This window comes from Leguminivora glycinivorella, chromosome Z (assembly GCF_023078275.1).
Source record: "Leguminivora glycinivorella isolate SPB_JAAS2020 chromosome Z, LegGlyc_1.1, whole genome shotgun sequence".
Lineage (NCBI taxonomy): Eukaryota > Metazoa > Arthropoda > Insecta > Lepidoptera > Tortricidae > Leguminivora > Leguminivora glycinivorella.
In genome coordinates this window covers 14722683-14739037 of record NC_062998.1, presented here as the reverse complement: position 1 = coordinate 14739037, position 16355 = coordinate 14722683, and the positions used below count along the sequence as shown (strand labels likewise).

At 37.3% G+C, this 16355-nt stretch overlaps 1 protein-coding gene across 2 annotated transcripts; it reads left to right on the top strand.

The window, feature by feature from the left end:
- Positions 1-8912: 8912 nt before the first annotated feature.
- Positions 8913-16101, top strand: LOC125240686 (LITAF domain-containing protein-like). 2 transcript variants are annotated; one of them, XM_048148700.1, is made up of 3 exons: positions 8913-9143; positions 13824-14130; positions 15657-16100. In XM_048148700.1, exons 1-3 carry the CDS (start codon positions 9131-9133, stop codon positions 15760-15762), a joined length of 426 nt encoding a protein of 141 aa, XP_048004657.1. In that variant the 5' UTR covers positions 8913-9130; the 3' UTR covers positions 15763-16100. The 2 variants fall into 2 exon arrangements, with proteins under 2 accessions (XP_048004657.1, XP_048004658.1); XM_048148701.1 differs by lacking the exon at positions 8913-9143 and adding an exon at positions 12778-12871 and having other exon boundaries at positions 15657-16101.
- Positions 16102-16355: the final 254 nt, after the last annotated feature.

Here is a 16355-nt window from a genome sequence, read left to right as displayed (position 1 = left end):
ACTTAATTTTTTTGAGTGAAATTAATAATTGTGGTAGCAATTTTTGAACTTTCGGTGTGACTGCGGGACACTTGGTATTGCTAACTAGTTTTTCAAGGTAAATTCTATCAAGTTGGTTAGGGAAACAAACTATACTTTGGAATAAAAAGCATAGGTTTGTTATAGGGCCCAGTGGCATGCGAGCGCCGTCCACTGATGGAAAGTCAAAAGCTTAGAAAAGTTAGTAGACTTGCTTAGTTCTTATAAAAGTTAGCGACTGCTCGGTGTTTCGATAAAACATTAGAAAGATCGAGAAGTTATGGTCTATTAGCAGTATTGGGGAAAGGGGGGTTTAGCTAGGAAACAAAACAAAACAAAAAGGGGGTTAGTTCGTAGATAGATAGCCCTTCAGGCTTACTTGCTTAGGATCCTGATAAAGTGGTTTGATCAGGTCCGGGGTCCCATACCGTATCGCAAGCCCTTGCCCAAGCCGGGACCACTAATAAGGCGTAGCGGATGATTACCAAAATATTTTTTAATATTTATTTCATGTATGTTTCACTCACTAACTTTTATTCTAAAATTTCTTCATCACGTCATTAATTTTCTCACATATAACTTTCTAGGCCTAAATCTGATAAAATACTCTTCTATAACACTATATTATTATGCTACAATAACCTTTATTCTTCTTTAAAATATAAATAAAATTTTAAATATTAGTCAAAAATACAGCTGATACTCATTAAAGGATCTAGGTTATCGCGGTTCACATCGAAGGGTTCTACTTATTCACGCTAGACGATCACAAGGCCAAATTTACGGGGTATATTTAAAGGGGGGTTAGCTATACTGTTGATTAGTCAAGTAAGTAAGTAAATAAGTAAGGTGAGCGGAGGTTTAGTTACAGTATCTACAAGTATTTTGTTTGGGTTACAAAAAAAACACATTATTTACTCTACTACGTTTTATTTATGTCTCTTTAACATTACAAATTTGTAGACACTTATCTATACAAAAATCTTACAAAAGAAGTACAGATCGCTGAAATTAATGTTGATAGTAATATTAATGACGACTACTTCAACAAGTGTCAATTGTGAAATGCCGCAAAATACTAGTTGCTCTATAGAAGACCATAATAATATGATCCCCGATCCTTTACAACCCAGCAGCTCGGTACGCACGTTACAATTTTTTTTTAATCTTCTTTAATGAGGGCAACTGAGTACGACGGCATATTTAATTGTTTATAAAGTTTGAGGATACCTGGAAAAAATGAATACAAGAAGCCATTTTGAAAATATAATAAATATTCACTGCTTTCGGTCACGCGTGTACGCTGCGACCATTTTGCGACCGTTTGTCGACCGTTTGGTGACCGTTTGGCGACTGTTTTTTACATGGAATATTACCGTCTTAATCCATATTTTAACAACTTTATTGGTTTTCTAGGCATTATTTTTATTATTTCAGTATAGTTTATGCACCGGAGCACTAAAACTTCACCAATCAATATACATAACACGCAAACACCGAGTAGTCAATAATATTATTACTGGTTAAACTGAGGTAAATTGATGGCGCGTTGATAAATTTAGACTTATTTTATGAAATCACTCGAGCAATTTAATTGGCCATGGTAATTAGCCCACATTATATTACAAATGCAAACAATATTTATCTTTAACAAATTCTTACGCCATTACATTTTAATGTCAAATGATTTTATTTCTTTTTTAATTTGACGTCTCTGACAGTCGCCATTTGAAAAGAATGAAATGAACGAATGATTTTGGGAAAGTAGTCGCCAAACGGTAACAATGTGTGCACGCGTAGTGCACACTTCTGTCACTTCTGTGACCATTTGTGCCTGTTACCAATCGTCCCCATTTGGGTCGCCGCGACTAAACGTCGACCGTACTGCGACTAAGCATTGAGACCCGAAGACCTGTGTGTACACAAAATAGGAGGATTTGCGTAGGAACGGCGACCGATTATGGTTATATGGGCGACAACCAAAATCTGAAGTCTATTTGCTCTATCTCTTATAGTTTCCAAAATATACGCAAAATCTTTAAAGTACAAATCTAGTGTACACGTTGCCATCACATGTCGTCAGGCGCTCATGACCTTTTTTTATGGAAATGTCGAAATCCGACTCGCACTTTACCGATTTTCATAGAAAGTTGTGTTTTATTATAGTTTTGAAGGAGGTTTCTTGTTTTTAACCACCAACGCAAAAATATTATAATAATAATAGGTTTGACGCGGGGGGTTCGAATGGGTTGTATGGGACTCATAAATGACCAGAAGAGGTCATTCTACCCTCTGCAACTCAACTCCAAATCCGCACCTTCCAGAAGGTAGAAATACCGGGGGAACCCTGTTAAGCCAAGCAACATAGTTGGGCGGCGACAGACGCGGATGGGGGGCAGGTAGGACTCCTAATTCCACCCCTACCTGTGAAATAGAGAAATAGAAGAATCATAAAGGTCATACTATCACAAACAATATACACTCACAGCATCATCACCAACGAAAAAAATAATAGTAGCTACTAAACTAAATGCCACCAAATCACAATAAAACACAATGGACTGTGCAGAAGGACGTGGGACCCCACTGCACCGGCTAAAACAAAATCCCAAGAAAAATCATCATGCAAAGTCAATATACTACAGTAACGAGTGAGCAATGCGATCCGGACAGCAACCGGCGTCATTTAGGTTCCGGGCCTGATGATGTGAAATCCACTACCGGAGAAGAAAACACAGGATCAAGAAAAAAGCTGAAGATAACAGGAAGAAATACGGACCATCTAAAAATAGCTACTTGGAACGTAAGGAGTCTTAAAAAGCCAGGTAAATTGGAAAACACCATAAAAGAAATGACAAGGCTAAAGTTGGACATTCTCGGCCTAAGCGAAATAAAATTTTCTGATAATGGTATTTATACATCAGACGAAGCCACGCTTTACTACTCGGGTAACCCAGCTGCCGCCAAACGCCACCATCATGGAGTTGGAATGCTTGTCAGGAAAGACCTTACTAGGTATGTCACTAACTTTCTGCCCTACTCGGAAAGATGTATGCTTTTACAGATAAGTTCCCACCCTTTCAATATAAATGTGCTGCAAGCATATGCACCTACTGCTGATAAAAGTGATGATGAAATTGAAGAATTCTATCGTCAGCTAGAAGACATAATCAAACGAATAAAGTCTCAAGAAATATTAATATTAATAGGCGACTTTAACGCTAAAGTCGGGAAAGGTACAGAGGGGAAAGTAGTTGGTGAACATGGACTAGGCAAGAGAAACTCACGGGGCGAGAGGTTAATACAGTTTTGTAAAGAAAATGACTTAATCATCACCAACACGTGGTATCAACACCCACCACGCCGACTGTATACATGGACTTCTCCAAAACACAACCCAGGAAAAATCGTAAGGAATCAGATAGATTATATAATGTTACCGACCAGATTCAGAAACTCAATCATTAATGTGAAAACATATCCTGGTGCCGACATAGGTTCAGATCACAATCCAGTTGTAGCAAAAATTAATTGAAGCTAAAGCAAATACGTAAAGCACCTTTAAGGAAAATTAATTTCGATATTAGTCAACTAAAGGAAAAAACTATTAGGGATAGAACCAAAGGATATTTAAATAATGAAATTATCAAGATGAAAACTATCGAGCCAGACTTATATGAAGACAAAGATATAGAAAACAAATGGCAAAATATTAAAGAAATTATGCTCCAGACTGCCGAAACGCAACTGGGCTACACCAGAAAACCATCAGTTAAAAATGAGTGGATCACACAGGATATCCTACAGTTAATGGAGGAACGGAGAAAGTACAAACATGTAAATGAACAAAAATATCACGAACTAGATAAAAAGATAAGATCTGCAATTAGAAACGAAAGAGAAAAATATCTAGAAGAAAGATGTGAAGAAATAGAAAAACTAGATGCCAAACATGACAGTCTTAACTTACATAAAAAAATAAAAGACTTCACAAAGACAAATAGGAAGCACACTACAAGTAAACTCTATAATGATCGTAATGAACTAATACTAGACAAAAACGAACAGGGTTCAATCTGGGAACAATATATTGAAACTCTTTTCAGTGATAACAGAAGTAATATTAACCGGGATAATGTTAATGATGATAATCTGGAAGGTCCTTCCATATTAAAATCGGAGGTTCTGAAAGCGATAAAAATGCTCAAAAATGGAAAAGCTGTGGGACCCGACGGAGTATACGCTGAAGTGTTAAAATTAGTTGATGACGATAATGTTGGGGTCTTGGTTGAATTGTTAAATAATATATACGATACAGGTATACCCAAAGACTGGCTCATGTCATCGTTTCTACCTCTCCCGAAAAAGATTACAGCTAAGTACTGCGGTGACTATAGGTTGATCAGCTTGATGAGTCATGCTCTAAAGATACTCCTCAAAATAATACATGACAGAATATACAATAGGATCGATAGTAATATCAGCCCGACACAGTTTGGCTTCCGTAACGGTCTCGGAACTAGAGAGGCATTAGTTTCCATTCCATCCAAGTACTAGTACAGAAATGTCTGGAACACGAGAAAAATGTCTACGTCTGTTTCATTGATTTTGAAAAAGCGTTCGACAATGTTAAGCACGACGAACTGCTACTACTTTTACAACGCACAGACATTGATGATAAGGACAAGAGACTGTTGCAGAATTTGTACTGGAACCAGACGGCCCATATTAAAGTAGGTCAAGAGAACTCCACGGAATTAAAAATACTTAAAGGTGTAAGGCAAGGGTGTATACTGTCTCCATCTCTTTTTAATCTGTACTCGGAATTCATATTTCAAGAAGCATTTGAAAACGTAGACATAGGAATTAAAAGTAACGGTTTGATAATAAATAATTTAAGATACGCGGATGATACAGCAATTCTCGCTAATAACATGAAGGAACTGAATATTTTACTTAATCTATTGAACTCAAAATATGAAAAGTATGGTCTAAAAATAAACATATCTAAAACAAAATATATGATAATAAGCAAAAAACATACAGATAGTGAACCTTTAAGTATAAATGGAAAGGCAGTGGAGAGGGTAAACAAGTACAAATATCTAGGATACTGGCTGAACGAGAGATGGAACCCAGAAATGGAGATACGTACAAGAATAGAGATAGCCAGAAGTGCCTTTATGAAGATGAACAAACTATACATAAATAGGGACATAAGAATGAAACTGAGATGGAGAGTAGTTAAATGTTATGTGCTGTCGATCCTAATGTATGGGTCGGAAGCATGGACTTTAAATAAATCCACAATCAAAAAATTAAATGCCTTTGAGATGTGGCTCTATAGGAGAATGTTGAAAATATCTTGGGTAGATAAAGTAACAAACAAGGAGGTTCTAGTTAAAATGGAAAAGGAAATGGAAGTAGTACTAACAATAAAAAGAAGGAAAACTGCTTACTTCGGCCACATACACAGAAATAACAAATATAACATATTGAAAAACATATTAGAAGGAAAAATAGAAGGAAAAAGAGGGAGAGGAAGACCAAGGACAGCATGGAGTACAAATATTAGGGATTGGACCGGCATTAAAGACACCGCCACTCTGTCTAGAACGGCAAAGAGTAGAGAAAACTTTCGCATGATGATCGCCGACATCCGATAGGATATGGCACTATAAGAAGAAGAAGGTTTGACGCTTGACATGTCTGTCTGGCATCATAGCTCCCGAACGAATCAATCGATTTTGATTTGGTGTTTCGGGTGTCCATGGGCGGCGGTGATCGCTTACCATCAGGCGACCTGTCTGCTCGTTTGCCTCCTATCCCATAAAAAAAAAATAGTTTTTAATGTTTAAGGTGAATTCGTCGAGAGTTTTTTTTTGTACCACGTAGGTGGCAAACATGCATACGGTCCGCCTGATGGAAAGCGGTGACTGTTACATATGGACGCCTGCCACTCAAGGAGTGGCACATGTGCGTTGCCGACTCGACTCATTAGAAACTTGTACAAACCTGTACTTAGAAGGGGCCTGGGTGCCGACGACTCAAAGGACCGAAGAAAGGAGGGGGAAGGAAGGAAGGAGTACCGCACCCTCGTTGAGCTCTGGCTGCCTTACTCACCGGCAGGAACACAACAATGAGTAAAGTCTAGTGCTACTTGATTGCGGTCTTTTGTAAAGCGGAGGTATTAGACTCTGCTCTACCTTAGAGTATATTCAATTTAGTATTAGAGTTATCAGTCAAGAAATTTAAATGCAGCACCATCTATTATTAGTTTCGACAACTTTTCATGTGACTTTCCATGCCTAAAGGTTCGCACAAGTCTCAAGTCGCGTAAATTACTTAGTAAATTTTGCTGAGAGACGGCGCTAAATACAATAATACTCATTAGAGTACCTATACTTCTAGTCAAAGACATATGTAACTCCGTATAGACAGATAAAGTCTAAGAATAAAACGTACTTACCTCAGTACCACACAGAAGAAGGGCTCAGCTAGATGGCGCTAATATTAATATTAACACGCTTTTATTAGGTCGTCGTGTATGTAACTAACTATGTAATGGAATCTACGGAGGCTAATTTAACCATCTTCCAAGGATCGTAGCGTAATGATAATTGGCAGCTGTATGTAGTTCTGATGACAGTACAATAATATGGTACTGTTGAACTGATCTGATGATGGAGCCGGAAGATATGAACTGGAACTACATGATGGAACATCGTATCATAGCTGTTTTTGGGTTTCTTAGAAAAGTCTTGTAATGAACTTTGACTACGATTAGGTTTCAAGGTCTGATGATGGAGCCGGAAGATATGAACTGGAACTACATGATGGAACATCGTATCATAGCTGTTTTTGGGTTTCTTTGTCGATTTCATTGTCGAACAGCGTAATTATAGTTTATCAAGCCGTTTCCATCACTAGAAAGGACTGAAAGGAGTGGCATATAATATTTTAAGCGCGAATCTTTATCGTCCCAAAGAAAATTTGAATATCGCGCCTTTCTGTAATGACAAACTAATTTTATTTGGCCAGCTATATAAATATTAAATACAAATAGTTTTATTTCAACATTGTCACAATTTAGCATAAATGCTTCATTCGGTAACTTGCCAATCGATTCGTATAAATTCGGTACGTTCTGCAAAAATCTGGCGAAGAAATATGTAGATAAATATGACTGGCATCCGATGTCAGTTACGCTTCATAAAATCTTAGTCCACAGTGCTAAAATTATTGAATTATCTGCGTTACCGGTTGGAATGTTATCTGAACAAGCAGCGGAGTCAAGAACCAAGTTGTGGCAGTACGACAGGGAGCATCATGCCAGAAAAACAACTCGTGATGCAACAATATCTGACCTGTTTCACAGAGCGCTTGTATCGTCCGACCCAGTCATTTCAGACTACTCTTTAAAAAAAAGGAAAAGTAAATGTGACAAAAGTCCACTACCTAAATTAGCAGTTAATTTGCTGAAATCAATCGACGAACGAAATATTACAGGCGTCCAGGTGCTGGATTACCTGGACTACGAAAATTTGATCATTGAAAATGAAGACGATACATAGGTAAATATTTAGTTGTTTAGTGTACACTGCAATATCACAACTTCGTTTTCTTTCTACCTCTTGATTGCTAAGAGTGGCACCGAGACTTCATGTGCTCTGCCTGCCCCGTTTGGGAATACAGGAGTGAGTTTAGGATTATGTTAGTTTCGACTCCGACATACTATTAGCTGTGCTTGCTTTTAACTATTTAGTTTAAGTAGTAGTAGGTATGTACTCAAGTCTGAGCACACTGTAATTAAAATTAAATTTAGTTGGACTATTTGTAAGTACGATAAGGACGGTCCGATGTTTTATCATTTATCGAGCGACCGTAATTGCCTGCCAGGATGTGATATTTTTATCAAAGTGAAAATAACAAAATTGTTTATTCCGATTTTATATAAGCCGTAAGCCGGATATCAGATATTGACAACCCTGTTTTTTTTTATAAATCGCTAATAACTTCTAAATAACGCAGAATTAGATTGTGATTTTCTGGCAACTAATAGAGGTGTGTATAAGGAATAACCGATATAAATATCTAAATCTAATACAGCGTTATTCTTGAGGAAAAAAATAAAACAGAAAATTGATAAAATTGGTATTATCTCGTAAACTACCCATGTTACCTAGTTCAAAAATGGTCAGAAATTTATTGATTGAGAGTGTAAGCATAAAATATAATGAAATTTTAATTAAGTAGTCCAGTTTAAGTGCTTTGTTTTTTTTTTATGATGCTGGTGACTCTTTATCCGGCCAACTTTAGATTTATTTTTATTAAAAACTATATGTCGTATCGATGTGGGAGTTTTAGTCTAGTGTTTAAAATAATGAAAAGAAACGATTTTTAGAATAAAAAAGAGATGGAACAAAAATGGGGTTCATAAAACACTGCGCATTCTCCCCTTTATCTTCGAAACTACTAATTCTAAAAATATCAAAGACTAGACGAGACAGCCCTTGACCTGTAGAAGACAGGAAAATCTATTAGAAACCTACATTCAAACGTACATGAGAAAAAAAGCCTCGTTACGAATTTCACTAGCTTGAAAATTACGTAAATAATTACGTTGTAATAAAAAAAACTCTTCTGGTTTTAAAGTCTAACTGAAAGGTACTAAAAATGGACAGTGAGAGTAAATCTCTCGGAATAGAACAGTGACTCACACAAAATATTAATTTGCCACGTTAATTCCTCCGTAAAATGGCTAAGTTGATATTATCGACGTAGACAAGTTACGTGACGCAACGTATTTGCCGTGGTCTCTTTCGCACTAAGTGTAAAACAGCAACGTTCTCCTTTTGGTTGCAATGACGTGCGCGCACGCACTCGACCGCGCCACCCGACTACATTCTCTAACAGAGCGATCTAAACAACGCTAGATAACGTTCATCTGAGATACTCTCTCTATTTATATTCACATTCAAACACGAAAGCGTCGGAAAGTTACTAAAAACTACCATCCAAGTAACCAGTATTGTGTAAAGCCCTTGATTTCAAACCGAATTATCAATTATACTCGGTTAAGAAATCTGAACCAAGGTTAAATTTCATCACGATGGACGCAACAAGTAAGTAAATTTTTGTAAACTGATATTTATACCATATTTTTGTGTTATCGAAACAAGAGAAAAAAAACAAGATATATATTAACGCAGTGAATTCAAAACACTTTAGGTACAAAAGGCCTTGTACATAGTTGACAAACATCCGCGTCTTTTAGCACGGTTGTTTACTCAATTCGTGTTGTGATATAGATACGTAATTAGATTATGTTTCCTTATGTAGGTATGTTTTGGGCAAGGGAGGGTAGGTATCTATACCATAAGTCATCACATAATGACGTGACGCCTGACTGAGCGTGTGCAGGTAGACAAAGAAGTTCGGCAGGTGTGCAGTTTCCAAATCAAAATAGTTAAATTATATATGCATGCATTAATTGTGTTTTATGAAACAGCATTAAATGTACCTATTGTATACTGATGTGATTACACAAATGTATTTATTTACAATATGGAAGAAGGACGAAATGGGGGTAGAAACAATGTTGTGACGAAATTCTAAACAGCTTAGGTTACACATGTTATACTCGTACAAAGTTAAGTAGAGCAATGTCATAATAAAAAGTGAAAATGTAATTTGCGGTTGTTCCTTACAAATTACCGTCCACACACAGTTGAAATACGGTGAGGAACAATTTTATTAAAAAAACATTATGAATTATTGCTTGCCTATTTTTTACCACAAAATCCGTAAACAAATTCAAAAGACCAATTTATTATAGGCTAGGCCGGTCAGCTTTTGTAAAATTAACGAACGCAGGTACATATCTCGTTCTTACAAGAATAGTGCGAATACTGCTTAGATACAAGTTGTCTGTACCTACACACATTCGCATAGACCGAAATGCGTGAAATAAACAGAGTGAGACAAGATGCTAACAAATAAAATTATGTAAATAATTATAAATGGGAAATTTAATTGACTATACCTCTATAATATTTTTTAAGAAAAAAAACCGCCGCTTTCGGGGTTCTGATGGTGAACTTGCTTGGATAATGTAGAAATGTGTAAGTAGGTATTTTTTTAAACTGCTTTTAATGTAAATCTTTAATTATTTGACGGAAACACAAATTAATATACGTATACCGTTAAGGTTTGAGGAGTTTGCTCAATTCCTCATGAATCCGATATCCGATTATAAGAAAGTGAGCTTGACAAAATTTGACTTGAAAACTCAATATGCTTAACAAACATAACAAGAGAACAAATCTCCTAACAAATAAATGTCACTGTTCTGACCTTAAATACATGCTGTTCTTATAAAAATACCAAACTCACTATAAGTGTGCCGTTCAGATTTGAGGAGTTCAGTTCTGATCATCATCAAAGTTCCACTGCACCAAATGTCACTGTTCTGAACGTAAATGCAAGCTATTCTTATAAAAATACCAGTCATTATAAGCGTCTCGTTCAGATTTAAGGAGTTCCGTTCTGATCTTCATCAGCAGTTCTACTGCCACTACACCAAATGTCACTGTTCTCGACGTAAGCGCATGCTGTCCTTATAAAAATACCAAAGTCACTATAAGTGTGCGGTTCAGAGAGGAGGAGTATATCATACCGTTAAGGTTTGAGGAGTTTCCTCAATTCCTCATGAATCTGATTATAAGAAATCGAAGCTTGACAAAATTTGATTTGAAAAGTCAATATGCTCAACAAATATAACTAAATAAATGTTACTGTTCTGAACTTAAATGCATGCTGTTCTTATAAAAATACCAAAGTCACTATAAGTGTGCCGTTCAGATTTGAGGAGTTCGGTTCTGACCATCATCTGCAGTTCCACTGCACCAAATGTCACTATTCTGGACGTAAGTGCATGCTGTTCTTATAAAAATACCAAAGTCACTATAAGCGTGCCATTCAGATTTGAGGAGTTCCGTTCCGACCATCATCAGGAGTTCCACTGCACCAAATGTCACTGTTCTGGACGTAAGTGCATGCTGTTCTTATAAAAATACCAAAGTCACTATAAGCGTGCCGTTCAGATTTGAGGAGTTCCGTTCTGACCATCATCAGCAGTTCCACTGCACCAAATGTCACAGTTCCGTACGTAAATGCATGCTGTTCTTATAAATACACAAAAATCGCGATATGTATGCCTTTCAGGTTTGAGGAGTTCCCTCGATTTCTCCAGGATCCCATCATCAGAACTGGGTTCTGATAAAAACGCAATCAATATGTATAACATTAAATCAAAAAAAAATCGGTCCAGTAACGACGGAGATATCGTGGAACAAACATTAAAAAAAAACTAAAAAAATACAGACGAATTTAGGACCACCTTCCTTGAGATTTGGGGCGGCGGCTAAAAAATTACTTATTTTTCACATTTTTAGTACGAGTAGGTAGGTAGTCAGTTTTCACAGTATTTTTTAGAATATTAAACGATATCGATAAACAAGAACATCTTATTACATTTGAGTAATATACACCGTGTTTTTAGGGTTCCGTAGTCAACTAGGAACCCTTATAGTTTCGCCATGTCTGTCTGTCCGTCCGTCCGTCCGTCCGTCCGTCCGTCCGTCCGTCCGTCCGTCCGCGGATAATCTCAGAAACCGTTAGCACTAGAAAGCTGAAATTTGGTACCAAGATGTATATCAATCACGCCAACAAAGTGCAAAAATAAAAAATGGAAAAAAATGTTTTATTAGGGTACCCCCCCTACATGTAAAGTGGGGGCTGATATTTTTTTTCATTCCAACCTCAACGTGTGATATATCGTTGGATAGGTATTTAAAAATGAATAAGGGTTTACTAAGACCGTTTTTTGATAATATTAATATTTTCGGAAATAATCGCTCCTAAAGGAAAAAAAAGTGCGTCCCCCCCCCTCTAACTTTTGAACCATATGTTTAAAAAATATGAAAAAAATCACGAAAGTAGAACTTTATAAATACTTTCTAGGAAAATTATTTTGAACTTTATAGGTTTATTACTTTTTGAGAAAAATACGGAAAACTACGGAACCCTACACTGAGCGTGGCCCGACACGCTCTTGGCCGGTTTTTTTTGTTTTCCGTTAAATTCGACGCGTATTTTAGCTAAATTCGCAAAAAAAAAATTTTTTCATCATTTTCATACATAATAAAAATGAATTTATTAGTGTGAGAGACCCTTAAGAATAACATTCAAGTTAGTGTCAAGTGATTGACGGCACAATACATGTCAAAACAAATAATATTAGGAATTGGTAAAGGTTGTCACACACATGTTCAGTAATTATCTTTATTTTTTTTAATAACCCGATAACCGTAAGAGTTAAGACGCTAGTTTCTTAGAGAAGTTAATTGTATTTGATCTAAAGAACCTTAAAGTTAACGGAATTCAATAAAAACAGGCAGGCAATCATGGTCGCGCGATAAACGATAAAAACATCGTGCCGTCCCTATCGCACTTACAAATAGTGCGATAGGGACGGCCAGATGTTTTATCATTTATCGCGCGACCATACTTGCCTGGCAGGTTGTATATAACATATCACGCGACGAACACCGCATTTGTAGTGCTAATGTGAATATTGTCGTGGACCCATGTGTGCCTATGTAAGCTAGATACCTATGTTGGTCCAGCACTAGGCGAGTAGAGTAGCAAAAACTGCCACGAAATAGTGAACTGTCTCGGGCTGCATGACGTGCATCCATTTTCAACAGGGGTCAGAGTCCGTAGAGAAATGGGAAGCAAAAACGGGCACTGGCATTTTGGATGCCTTGAAGAATTGCTTTATAGCGAGCAGGTAGGCAACCATTAAAAAGGGTATCTACCTAGTAACTAGGCTTACTGTAAGAGTAATTTGTCCTAGTATAATATAACTATGTGTAGAATAAGTTTAACCTGTATTATTTTTCCATACTTTAACGCATGCTGTGGTCTTCTATAATTGATAAGACGCATACCTTTTTTTTCCTGTGCATGTTAGAACGCTAAGAAACTGTGTACTTATTGTTGAAGATCCAAATAAATAAAATATAAATATAAATATCATAAATAAACCTAAGCTAAGATGTTAACACTACTCAAATGATGTACATACAGTTCAACTCTAATAGTAAATCGTGGTTTTGTTCTTTTTGTCGGACTCATTCTGCTTCGCATCGTCCGAATCTCATCCACAAATTGCCATTTTCCGGCCGCTGTAATAATCAAAACCAGAAGCGTATAGCCTCGTTTTAATTGCGAATGCACGGCAACCTTCAAACACTAAGTACCTACATTTAATTATTTACATCTCCAGTTCTTCCAATCCGAATTAAATATTAATAAGGGGGTTTCTTTGTGTACCTACCAGCAGCGGCTGGTGCATACAAGCCGATTCCCACCGGCTTGCCTAAAATTGATTACTTGTAAAGTACCTAATGATAAGGTAGGTTTCTCTTTGCTCAGTGTTGCCTAGCAGAAATTTTCACCAGCCGCCACTGGTAACTACCTAAGATTGCTTACTTATAGATAATTTTTAATCTTGTGAAATCCGCACATTTATTCTAAGGACCAAGCCTCCCAAGTAACATCAGTTAGTTCATCATACTTACTCTAGTCTACCGCCCACTTCCTTTCTGATCATATGTTCAAATTTAAATTAGTATAGTATAAGTAGTTCTCCCATATTTATAACCACAATTAATTGTCGTAACACGTACGATTCTAAAGTTTTATTCTAGTTTATTTTACAATATATTACTTGATTTCAGTGGAAAACAAGATGGGACTCCCGCCTCCATATGAGCCGACAGCCCCGAACCCGGCGCCACCGCCCTCCTATTTCGGCGACAACCCGCCGCCGCCGGCAGGGCTAGCGGTGCCTGCGGTGCCACCGCGCACCACCGTCATCACGAGTGTCACGACGCCCGCGACGCCCTCCGACCGCCCCATCAAGCTAGGCCCCGGGCCCACTGGTGCTTCGTGCCCGACTTGCCATAAGTCTATTGTGACCCGTGTAGACTTCGTGCCGAACACTCGTACTCATATAGTATCTGCTGCGCTTTGTGTTCTAGCCGGGTAAGTGAACTAATTATCGTTTTGATAGACCCACACTATTGTCGGTTGCCTTGAATAAATAATAATGCCTCTATATTATCTAGACCAAGCGATTTATATGTAGTGAAAATCGATATTATATAAGTAGGTATGTATATTATCTTTACTGAATAGATACGCGTCGTACTATTTATTTATAGTATGAACGATGTTATCAGTTAAAACCGAGTAGTAATTATTAATAAACTAACCTTACTCAGTTGGATACTCATAACAACTGTGTATAAACAATGTGATGATTGTAAACTAAGGCGTGAATAAAATTATTGTAATGTGACCACGTTGCATAAGAGTATCATATCAAATAATTAAGCATAAAATCTGAACATGCGAATGTAAAATCAGTAGGTATTTTACTACTTTATTTTATACAAGGTAATAGGCGAAATCCAGAAAAGTTTATATGACATTTTAATTACTCTTGTAATATTATGAGGAATACGCTGTTAAAATTATTCGGTTTCGTTATGTTACACCGTGTATATAACATTAACACACAACACAATATTTACATTCATAACTAGTTATACACAGTTTTATGATTCTGCTACAGCGAACTTTGTAGTTCTTGCGATTGGCAATGTAATTTATGTTACCTAAGTAAGATGTAGGTAAGGTACAGCGGGGCAAATCCCAACGGGGGGCAATTGTAACTGATCCATTTTTTTTTTTTCATTATTACATTATTAAGTAAATTGAATTTCACAGGTATCCACTAAGCACGCGTGGCATACTCTATTTAATAATAATAAGACACTATTTAATAATGTAAACATTGTAAAACATGGAAAAAATGTATCAGTTGCAATTGACCCCCAGTCGAAATTGTCTCGCTGTAAATTACTTATAACTTTTGTTGTAGCTCTGGCGATGGCACTAGACTTTTTTTTTTTTTTTTTGCCACCCCATTAGAAACTTGTACACTCCTTTTGCTGTGTTAACCCTTAACACGGCAAGACATGAAGTAATGTAACCATGTATCTCTTTGCATGTTTTTATACAACGTCGGTGGCAAACAAGTATACGGTCCGCCTGATGTAAAGCGGTCACCGTAACCTATGGACGCCTGCAACTCAAACAGTGTCACATGCACGTTGCCACCCCATTAGAAACTTGTACACTCCCTTTTGCTGTGTTAAGTACAATGTGTGTTGTGTTAAGTACACAGCAAAAAGGAGTGTACAAGTTCCAAGGAGGGTTCGGGTTGCCGACGACTCAAAGGACAATAGACGGAACAAGTTAGTTCCGTAAGTCCTCCCGTCATCAGCACACCGCACCCTCGTTGAGCTCTGGCAGCCTTACTCACCGGCAGGAACACAACACTATGAGTAGGGTCTAGTGCTATTTGGCTGCGGTCTTCTGTAAGGCGGAGGTACTTCCCCAGTTGGGCTCTGCTCTAGATTCGAGCAAGACGATATCCGCTGTGCTGTGCCCTACCACAGAAATCCTATGTTCCGTTTTCCACATATAATTATATTTTTTATTAGATGCTGTTGCGGTTGCTTCGTGCCGTACTGCATGCGCTCCTGCAAATCCGCCAATCACTACTGCCCCGCATGTAAAGCCTACATCGGAACGTATCAGCATTCCTGAATTGCTACTGCTGCTAACCAACAAGTCGGAATGTTACAACTTCAACTTTATGGTGTTCCAAAGAAATATGAAAGGCGCATCCGAAAACCACAAGAAAGAACTAAGGGCCGGTTTTTTAAGCTAATTTTGCATCAATTTTCATAGAAATATGATACGCTGCCACATATTAATTCATTTGCAGTCGCACAGCGATGTAGGTACTTCAATTGTATTATGCTAGTGGTGTCTTTAAAAAACCGGCCAAGAGCGTGTCGGGCCACGCTCAGTGTAGGGTTCCGTAGTTTTCCGTATTTTTCTCAAAAACTACTAAACCTATTAAGTTCAAAACAATTTTCCTAGAAAGTCTTTATAAAGTTCTACTTTTATGATTTTTTTCATATTTTTTAAACATATGGTTCAAAAGTTAGAGGGGGGGGACACACTTTTTTTTTCTTTAGGAGCGATTATTTCCGAAAATATTAATATTATCAAAAAACGATCTTAGTAAACCCTTATTCATTTTTAAATACCTATCCAACAATATATCACACGTTGGGGTTGGAATGAAAAAAAATATCAGCCCCCACTTTACATGTAGGGGGGGTACCCTAATA

Excerpts from the sequence above, each read along its gene's own strand:
- LOC125240686 (XM_048148700.1), top strand. Across the intron at positions 14,131-15,656 it reads GCGCTTTGTGTTCTAGCCGG|ATGCTGTTGCGGTTGCTTCG; the intron begins GTAAGTGAACTA and ends ATTTTTTATTAG.